The sequence below is a fragment of the Xyrauchen texanus genome, chromosome 1 (assembly GCF_025860055.1).
Source record: "Xyrauchen texanus isolate HMW12.3.18 chromosome 1, RBS_HiC_50CHRs, whole genome shotgun sequence".
NCBI lineage: Eukaryota > Metazoa > Chordata > Actinopteri > Cypriniformes > Catostomidae > Xyrauchen > Xyrauchen texanus.
In genome coordinates, this window is record NC_068276.1 from 8,339,425 (window position 1) to 8,350,065 (window position 10,641).

Here is a 10,641-nt window from a genome sequence, read left to right on the forward strand (position 1 = left end):
TTTCAAAAGCATCTGCTCCGTTATTGCATTCAGTGGGAGAAAGGTGCCCTGAGTTCTTCTTGGCAGGTTACTGAGCCTTACAGGTTCTGGCTGTGTTCATAATGGCATAGTATACAATTTAAATATTCTTTCCTTTTATTACATTTGCTTAAAGATATATTCTGGGTTCAATATCCATTAAGCTCAATCGACAGCATTTGTGGCACAATGTTAATTACAACTTTTTTTGATTTGTCCCTCCCAAAAATCATGGTTACAGTGAGGCACTTACAATGGAAGTGAAAGAGGGTACATTTTTGAACATTAAAATACTCACGGTTTCAAAAGTATAGCCACAAGACATGTAAACATGATTTTTGTGCGATGCAATCACTAACTAACCTTTTCTGTGTAAAGTTATAGCCAATTTTACATCTTCATTGCCATAATGATGCAATGTCAACAAATCCTAAAACGACTGTAAAAATCACATTTTAAACAGCTTCACAGCTCAAATAATACACAAGTTTTAACAGAATTAACGCAAGTGCTTTTTTAAATTATAAGCTTCACATTTCTGACTAAAAACCCTTCAAAAACGGGCTACATTCACTTCCATTGTAAGTGCTTCACTGTAACCTCGATTTTTGCTTTTTGAAAGAAAAGAATGGATGAGTTGAAATAATTTTTTGTCATAATGAACATCATGCCACAAATACTGTTGATTGAGCTCAACTTGTAATGAACCTGGAATATTCCTGCAATGTGGCAAAAAAAATCTCACATTTCTACCATTAAAGAATAAAGAGGAATACATGCATAATAAATATTTTTATTATTAATAATGTTAAAAAACACACAAGACAGACATTTACTGTACATCTACAGCCAAAACTATAAACCAATCAACATTTTACAGACAATTTAAACAAATTTTAAGACTAAATGGTAAGTGTTAAGTTAAAATGAAGCATTTAAAGTTTTATACATTTCAACATTCAGAGGAATGTAAAAATATATTTTTTCTTTTCTTAAGAAATAAAAAAGAAAACTGTTGACTGTGATTATATACATTAGGGATAAATACTGTATATTGACAAATAAGAAAGAAAATGTTTAAAATAATGATGCTCTTTAAAATATGAATCAACAAATCTTATAAATAACTGTGTGAGCCAAAAGGAACTGACTAGAACTATATTAGTTATGTTTATTAACAGAATAATTATTTGGTCTGTGATAGATGATGGATCTGATTTCAGAACAGTCTCAGGTGTAATTGTTGTTGTGCTCTAGCCTGATGACTATGGTGGTCACCAACCTCTCGAGCTGCACTGCCCTTTGTTTGCCCGTCAGCAGAACTTCTTCATGATTGGCTTTTTCCACGCTGTCATAGTCCATCACTGCCTTATTAGTTATCAAAGACAGAGCAAAGACCCGCATTCCGCAGTGACGTGCCACAATCACCTCGTGAACAGTGCTCATACCTGCAACAGATACAGTCTGGTTAATAAAATTGTTGTCAATACTGCTAAAAAAATAGGCTAAGATACAAATATATTGCTATGACGCTTAACAAAATAGCATTTGAATGTTTTACAAAAGCATAAGGTTATACTGTATATTTAATCAAGGCGATACTTGTCATGCCCAAGTACGTCCTTTATCCTGGACTATTTTCACAATAGTCTCTTGTGCCTTAATGCTTAAATATAGTAAATAAACACTTAAATAGATGTAGCTGAAAGGCACTAAAATATAAATAAATGGAATGAAGTATGTTTTCAATCAAGTCATAAAATAATTTCAATGTATAGCGCTGCCCATGTCAGAGCTACGCTGAACACAGAATTGACTTTTTTCTAATAATTAAACCATCATAATCCTTTCTGATTTGCCAATAGTAAAGCTTTATAGCTTACCGACAGCATCAGCTCCCAGCTTGTGCAACATGCGACACTCAGCGATAGTCTCGAAAGAAGGTCCTCCAAGAACACAGTACACACCCTCTCTTAGAAAGTCACTGAAACCAAGCTCTGAACCCACGTCCATTGCTAGCTGCTGAAGTTCCCGATCATATGCATTAGACATGCAGGGAAAACGGACACCAAACCTAAATAAAATTTGATGTTTAAAAAAAGTTCAAGTTACATTGTGTAAAATATATACAACATATACAGAAGCATGCAATGAATTTCTGCACGTTAAAACATCGCTCCAATGCCTGAGTGTATTGGTTAAATAGCAGAGGTGAAACAAACACACATTAACACTTGCCTCTCGTCATTGGATCCTGCAAGAGGGTTGTTCCCAGCAAATCCAGGCATGTTGAGATGATCTTTTATGATCATGATATCTCCCACTTTATAGTCCTGGTTCAGTCCACCAGCAGCATTGGTGAGAATCACTGTCTCCACACCCAGCAGTTTGAATATCCGCATTGGCATAGTAATCTGAAACAAAATAATGCTTGATTCATAAGGAATGCGTACTTGCATTCCATCTGTGAGGTTTTATAATTGTTGGTCTGTGTATATATGCATCAGAAGGATGTCTTGACCATTGCATTGTGTTCTGATTCATTGCAATATTTCTCAATGCTAGAAGTGTTCTGGTCATTTCAGGCCACAGGGTCAGAGAGTTTATGCTCCAATCACAAACACTACACAAGCAGTTAAAATTAATTAGTTTAATCCTTATATGCATACCTTGGGTTTTTCTTGACCCGGAAGCTCATTCCACCACCAGTACCTGATCCATTTTTTGGAGTTATGCCCACAACTTTTTTTTAGTAATCCTCAACTTTTCTCATTATAGTTCTCTTTATATATCTATTCTCTTTTATGTAAAATTGTAAAAGATATATATTGTTTTATAAAGTGCTTAGTTACCAAAAGTGTATAGGGTCGTTAAAGACCCTAGACATGTAATAGTGTCGCTTTTTTATTTTTTACTTTATAAATATTTTAATGATTATTTCCTATCAACTTTATAATATTACTATCACAGTATATACATGTCTTGTTTATTACAATACAAATGATTACTAGAGATACTTTGATATCTGATATCTCAGTATCGGTCGATATCGATCCGATACCAGCGTTGTTTATTTCTTAATCCGTGTAGAATATCTATACCTCACTGTGTGATACTAATTGGGGAACACTTTAATATGTAAAGAAACACAAACCCTCTAACTACACATTATTTCAATATAAATGTACAGCCTATTAATAACATTTTGTTAAATGTTATTATTATTGTTGACTAGTCTATTGGATAATGTTGCAGCTAATTCCAGTGAAAGTCTTCAGTGGAAAAGAAGCCAGTTTTCTTTGCACAATTTTTTTTTTAACATGAATCTGGACTTTGAAGGATTCAGATCTCTCTTCTTTTCACATGAGTTGTAAGATATCAGTCCACTTTTCTTTCACAATTGTTTTTGTAACCCAGTCTACTTACTAATAATTATAATAACAACAACAACAACAAATTATTATTATTATTGACTTTTATAATTGTATAATACAAGAGAAATACAGTGCTATGAATAAGTATTTGCCCCATCCTGATTTCTTCTGTTTTTGTGTGCAAAATCTATCATAAAACAAAGGCAATCCGAGTTACACAAAATACAGTTTTTAAATGATAATGTTATTTATTGAAGCAAAAATATCTATATTATCCAATACCAACTAGGTCTGTGTGAAAAAGTATATATATAGTATTTTACATTTCCCATTGTGTTACTAAATTCCCTGAATCTAAGAAACTGCATTCATAATGGGGTTCAGCTGGACTAGACACAACCAGGCCCGATTAACAGATGAACAGCCTTGTTCAATCAAATCAACACCTAAATATAACTTTTTCAGCAGCAAGACATTGGCTGAAAGGTCTCACCCAGTAGCACACTATGCCAAGGTCGAAAGAAATTCCAGAAATGAGGAAAAAGGTAATTGAAATACATCAGTCTGGAAAGGGTTACAAAGTTATTTAAAAGGCTCTTGGACTCAAAAGAGCCACAGTGACAGCCATTACCTCCAAATGGAGAAAACTTGGCACAGTTGACAACCTTCCCATAAGTGACCGTCCATCCAAAATTACTCCAAAGATCACAGCGACAACTCATCCAGAAAGTCACAAAAAAAGCCAAGGACAACATCCAAGGAACCGCAGGCATCTATTCCATCAATAAAGTTCACTGTTCATGACTCTACTATCAGAAAGACACTGGCCAAAATTCCATCCTTGGAAGAGTGGCGAGGCGAAAACCACTGCCAACCCAGAAGAACATTAAAGTCCCCATTAAGGGCCTTGAAAAGCATGCACAGCTTACTTTACACTGTTGACGTATTTCCTTCTGAAACATGAAGTTGGGGCGGGACTTGTTGAATGGTTTGTGAAATGTTTTTAAAACAGCCAATAAGCACATCATACTGACACACACACACACACACACACACACACACTCCTCTTCTTAGAGCCTCGTGTACCTCTGAACTTCAGAAAAGGCCAATGTCAAATTGGCTGACAGAATTTGCTCTGCCCCCGGACATACGGGTATAAAGGGGAGTGGGCGAGCGTATGTCAGACAGGTTTTCACTGAGGAGCCGAAAATAAGGTTACACAAAGGGAACACAACATCTCGTTCCTTCCATTGGGGAATGGAGGTTTCAACAGTAACCATGACGTTCCCCTTCTGTCATTCACTCGACGTTGTGTCGATTGTAGTGCTACAAGGTGTCCCGCTTCAAAACGCCATGCACTAACCCGTGTTACGTGACTGCTGAGCCAGGTGCAAGCAGGCTATTGCGTGCTAGAAGCAGCTGGGTCGGTTGCTCATAACCTTCCCCAACACCCCCAATAAAAGGTGTCATATACCGCTCTTAGGTTCCCAGTACCCATTTGGGAACAGGCAACATGACTTGTATGGGAGCCAGCCGGCCAGCCACGGCCTTTTCTCTCTCTATGTTTGTTCCGGAGTTGGTAGCAAGACCACTCCGACCCCTGGTGAATTCTCAGTTCTCCCTTTTTCTTTCGCCGCACCCCTTTAGGCTGCGGTACCCAAATTATCAATAAAAGACAAATTTCATCACTTCCTGGGTCATCAGACCGGTGCTTGCCATTCTCACGGCACCCCGGCACCCAAGAGTCCCAGGTCCCCAGACGTGTTCACCCTGCCGGGTGCGCGGAGCAAGGTAAGTGCCCAAAACAAAGCCATGTGCAGTGATCAGATTACTAAATTCATGGTTGTGCTGTATGTTTATAAGGCCTTGCATGGTTTAGCCCCTCAGTACATTGCCGATTTACTTCATCTACATTCGGCCCTCGGCCCTCGTGGTTGCGGCCCCCAGGTTGTGGAATGCACTCCCATTTGTCGTTAGGTTTCTTCCTCATTGCCTATATTTAAATCTGGATTGAAGACCCTTTTTGGTCTTTAGCCTATAATGTTGGTTGAAAATTCTAACAGTTTTTTTTTTTGTGTAGGTTTTATAATGTTTTATTAATTTGTTATTTTTAACATTTTAAAATATCTATTTAATTCTGTTATTAATGTTTGTACAGCACTTTGGTTACAACACTTGTTGTTTTTAAGTGTGCTTTATAAATAAACACATAAATACACAATAGAACACATTTGATTGGACAAAGATTCTCTAGTACAGTTTGACATCATGATTTGACTGTGTCTTTCAAGTCAAAGAGAGAGACTGCATAATTAAAATTCGTATAACTTCTGAAAATTTATTTGTCAACCTTTAGAAGTACACTGGCACACAGATGACCCTAAAGCTAATAGATATGGACTAAAAGCAGCAAAACTTTCATTTTGATTTCACATGGTCTTTAAGGCTTATCTGAATTTAGCTAAAACTCACCTAAATCTCATGGGGGCTATTTTCTCAATTCCTGAATAGGTCAGATGGAACCTGGGTCACAAATAAACTTCCATTTTAGGGAAATATTTGATTTCCAGGGGCATTTTTTTATCTTTACATGGGCAATTGTTTTTTCTATTCTAACCTATGACCGTGTAATCCTTTTTTGTTATAATTTAAGGAATTATTTAAATTTGAAAAATGCCATATTTCAATAATTACAAAATTGCATGATCTGTACATTGCTGTGGCAAGGCACGCACCACCACCCCCGGAGATGAGGGGGGGGGATGTACATAATGCTGGGGGCTCCCCGGTCTCAGGCAAAGCCGGGATGAGTGTAGAGCGAAGGAGGACGGAGGAGAACGATGAGGGATAATGGCGGCCGGTGACGACAGTTTGAGAAAGAGAGAGAATTACGGGCAGCTGCCCTGTATGTGTAGATTATTTAGATTATTAAGCCGGCTCTCGGTTCCTCCTTTCTCTTTAACCCCCCTACAATTGCATATCTGCTTTGTTACTGAGAAAAAAAATGGTTACACCAAACTGATGCGGAGCGAGGTGCGGAGTGCCTGTCTGTGCGTGTTTATGGCGCGAACATCCGACACTGACTCGGCAATATCTGTACGGATGGCACGAACAATTACATTTCAGCGAAAATTCCAATGAAGATCACTGTGGCAGGGCGGAGGGCGGGGACGGGTTGTGATCCTACACACCCGGTCCCGTATTAGGCTAATCAAGCCTCCGAGAGGGATAAAGGTCGACTGCAGAGGATCGTGCGGGAGAGAGAGATCATATGACGGACATGTCCGTAAACAATCTCTCTCTCCCGCAGGATCCTCTGCAGTATGTGTAGCTTATGTGTTATGTTCAGTTCAAATTGTTTAGAACATTTGACACTATTTAGCCATTTTGTAGATCCAATTGTTATAGATAAACATGCCAGGTTGCTAAAGACAAGAGGTCAGTAACAATGTTTGGCAAAACACCAATGCGATTCAAGGTTAATTAAGTTGTGTGGGGCACAGATAGGCAAAGTAGAATGCATGTGGGGTATTTGTACCTTCTGGATGGGATATCCCTCATAAAGATGAAACCTTCCCTGCATGCAGACACATGGTCTACCCTTCAAAGTACCAAACACCAACCGACCTGCGTGACCATGCACTGCAACATAGAAACAACAAACACATTCAGTACAGTATAAAGTAGTCGACATTTTAAATAAAATATGCATTTGATGAGAAAGAAACACACCAGTACTCTGGGGGAAGTTGGGAATGTCCCGGTAGTTAAACACCACCTGGTCTTTCAGCATGTCAGCCAAGCCACCCATACCTGAGCCGCACACTATGCCCACCAGAGGGCGCACTGCAGTTTGAGACAGAAGCCAGTCAGCTGTAGCCTGACAGTCCTCAAAAGAGTACCTTTAGAGACAAAGTGAATCAAATGGTCAGTGACCAAGAATGCACATGGTAACTGCATTAACTTATTTCTAAAAGAACATCAGCAATTTGCATTCACAGCACACACACTTGAACGAATTCACAAATAAACACAAACACAACTTTCCACAGCATGTCCTGTTAAAAGAATAGTTGACCCAAAAATGAAAATTGTCTCATCCTTTACTCACCCTCATGACATCCCAGAAGCGTAACACTTTCTTTCTTCTGAAGAACACAAATTAAGATTTTTAGAAGAACATTTCAACTCTGTAGGTCCACAGGTGAATGGGTGCCAACATATTGGCACAACAAAAATCAAATAATGGCAGCATAAAAGACTCCAGTGATTAATTCCATATCTTCTTAAGTGATATGGTAGGTGTGGGTGAGAAACAGATCAATATTTAACTCCATTTTTGCTACAATATGCATGAAGAATGTGAATCACCAAAAACACAAGAAGAATGTAAAAGTGAAAATTACAGTGGAGACTGAGAGAGCAGGTTGAATACATTTAAGGTAAACATTTACTTAAATATTGTTTCTCACCCAAATCGCTTCTGGAGATATTAATTTAACCACTGAATTCATATGAATTACTTTTATGCTGTTTTTTAGAGCTTTAAAATTTGGGCACTCATATGGACCAAAAGTGCAGGGATATTTTTTCTAAAAATAGTCATTTGCGTTCAGCTGAAGAAAGAAAGTCACACCGATCTGGGATGGCATAAGGGTGAGTAAATGAAGAAGGTTTATCATTTTTGGGTGAACTATTCCTTTAATCTTCACTAGTGACATTTCTCAGCTAGGCTTATTAATTAGCTGATATTTGGGAATTTAAAATTAACAGAATGAGCCACTGATTAGCAGTGTGTTGGTTCCAAAACTAACAGACAGCCTCCCTGATAGCACACATACACCTAGGTGTCTGATCACCCAGACGTCTATTTGATGTGAGTTTAGGCTACATCTGGAAGATGTATTTTTAGGTTGTTTGCTCATTTGCAATACATCTATAAAACGTTTCCTCTCGGATGTCAACAAGACATTCAACAGCTGTCTTTTGAGACATTTGTGATTTAGAGATTTAAAATGTTTAGAAGATGTTAATTAGACTGCAATGCTTTCCAGATGAAAAGATCGAAGACAGACATCTTGGAGATGATGTGCATGTGATGGTCATGGGCTGGTGAACACATAACACACATTTTCTGTTTTCAAATATTTTGTAGTGTATTTTAATTAAATATTGTGTAAAATGCACGTTCATTGATTTTTCAATCTAATTTCCCAATATTAAAATGTATTTGATCCCATATTTATTTTGTGTGTATACACACACACACACACACACACACACACACACACACACACACACACACACTATATTGGCCAATTCTTATTAAACGTTTTGAATACCAGCTGTCTGTTTACAGCAGGGGTGTCCAACTCAATTTCAGCCCCGGGCCACATCAGCGTTATGTGTGCTCTCAAAGGGCCAGTTTAAGATGATGCAGCAGCACTTGACAGCCATGCAATTACCAAAAATATTGCATAATTTGAGCTTAAAACTTTTACAGGAAGCATTGATTTTGAGTCTGAGATGCCAATGTAAATGATGATATTAACATTTTGTCAGTAAGGCGTTCCGTTCATCTGCCATCCTACTTTTCTGAAATTACCTCGCAAGGCCACATGAAATGAGGTAGATTCGCCCACAGGCCTTGAGTTTGACACTTGTGGTTTAGGAATACACATCCCACAGAGACCAAACAAAAAAAAAAATCTTGGGAGGACTGAAACTTGAGCCACTTTTATTAACACACATTATGACTTGCCTTTAAAGTGGAATCTGAGCATCTGACTACAAAAATAATCTTTATGTGACAGAACATCTTCACGCCTTTGCTATTCTGAACATTTTAAGGAATTTATCATCAACTGAATAGGCAAAGACCCCTGGACCTGAAAAATTTAACTAATCATTTTTTTATTTCTACTTGGGAAGTGCCAAAACAGACATCTGACACTAAAAATGTCTTTAGAAATATTTACCACAGTAACAACCGTTTCGGACAAATTACACCTAGGCCTAATTACTTCAGTTTCTACAACTACCTTGCGGTAGCATGGTACAGTTATGGTATTAGATGGTAATACAACATCACTTTATATACCACTATATTACTGAATGATTACCATATTCATATACTATATTTACATTATACTGCAATTAACTCAAAAGGATAACACGTGATTATCATGGTATCTTGTCATGATTTTGGTACTTTTGTGACATATAAACCTGCAACACCTTTGAAAATAATGTAATAATTCCAAACATTAGATACGATGTCATGATTTTTGATTTGGAAGAACATTTTGTAATCCAAAAACCTGTGTTCAAAAGGAAGCATTCACAACACAGGGTTCATATTGCAGCCAGCTGTTCAAGACAGCGCGCACAGGCTTAAGCATCTGCTCGCGTATTATTACCACGTGCTCTTGACTGCGACGGAAAGTTACAATATGAGTGGATGGTTGGATGACAGGGTAATTTCAAACCACAAATACTACGTAAGGATCAGGTAATATATATATATATATATATATATATATATATATATATATATATATATATATATATATATATATATATATATATAAGGGTCGAAAAAGAATACACACAAGAACACTTTAAAAAGGAAAAAGAAACGGAAGAATTTGATAAATAAATATATTTTACCCGGTGCTGCTCTCAGGAAACATTGAAAGTGCTCGTCAAATCCTTCACAAATACGGGAAGGGAATATCGGTGTTTCTAGAACGACGATTCGAGGACGAACCAAAGGAACTACTAAAAGAATGAAATATACACAAATAACGATTATATAAACACACACAAAAAAACGTTGAACGAGCAATAATAACGCTTAAAAAAATTATCGAATGCGTTGCTTACGTTTCGCCGTTATTTTTTATAGATCATCCGTTTCCTTTGCTCCTCCCTGGAGTATGACGCAAATTAAGATCGGAACACACCTCCTGACGCAAAAGCCCCCGGGCCACGGTGGGCCATATTACAGAATACTAACTCTATACAGAACCCTGTGTATCTATAAACATTAAATCGCATGTAAACTCGAGTAACAGCTGTCACATTGAATGAGATCCTGGTAACCTGGGAATTGATTTTCAGCTATTTCGTTTATTATTATTTAAGGACGAACAACACAAATGCTCGTGACCACCTCTTATCATCGTCATAAACATTATCATGTGCTTCCTGAATATTTGTCATGTACAGTCTCATTAAAATTAATCAG

General features: G+C 37.5%; 1 protein-coding gene across 1 annotated transcript; it reads right to left on the reverse strand.

Moving 5' to 3' along the window:
* Window positions 1–904: 904 nt before the first annotated feature.
* On the reverse strand, window positions 905–10,283 carry LOC127650440 (purine nucleoside phosphorylase-like). Its single transcript, XM_052135884.1, has 6 exons — window positions 10,062–10,283; window positions 7,125–7,294; window positions 6,931–7,034; window positions 2,257–2,432; window positions 1,902–2,092; window positions 905–1,466 (listed from the first exon to the last, which is right to left on the reverse strand). The coding sequence occupies exons 1-6, from the start codon at window positions 10,082–10,084 to the stop codon at window positions 1,249–1,251; spliced, it is 882 nt and encodes a 293-aa protein (XP_051991844.1). The 5' UTR covers window positions 10,085–10,283; the 3' UTR covers window positions 905–1,248.
* Window positions 10,284–10,641: the final 358 nt, after the last annotated feature.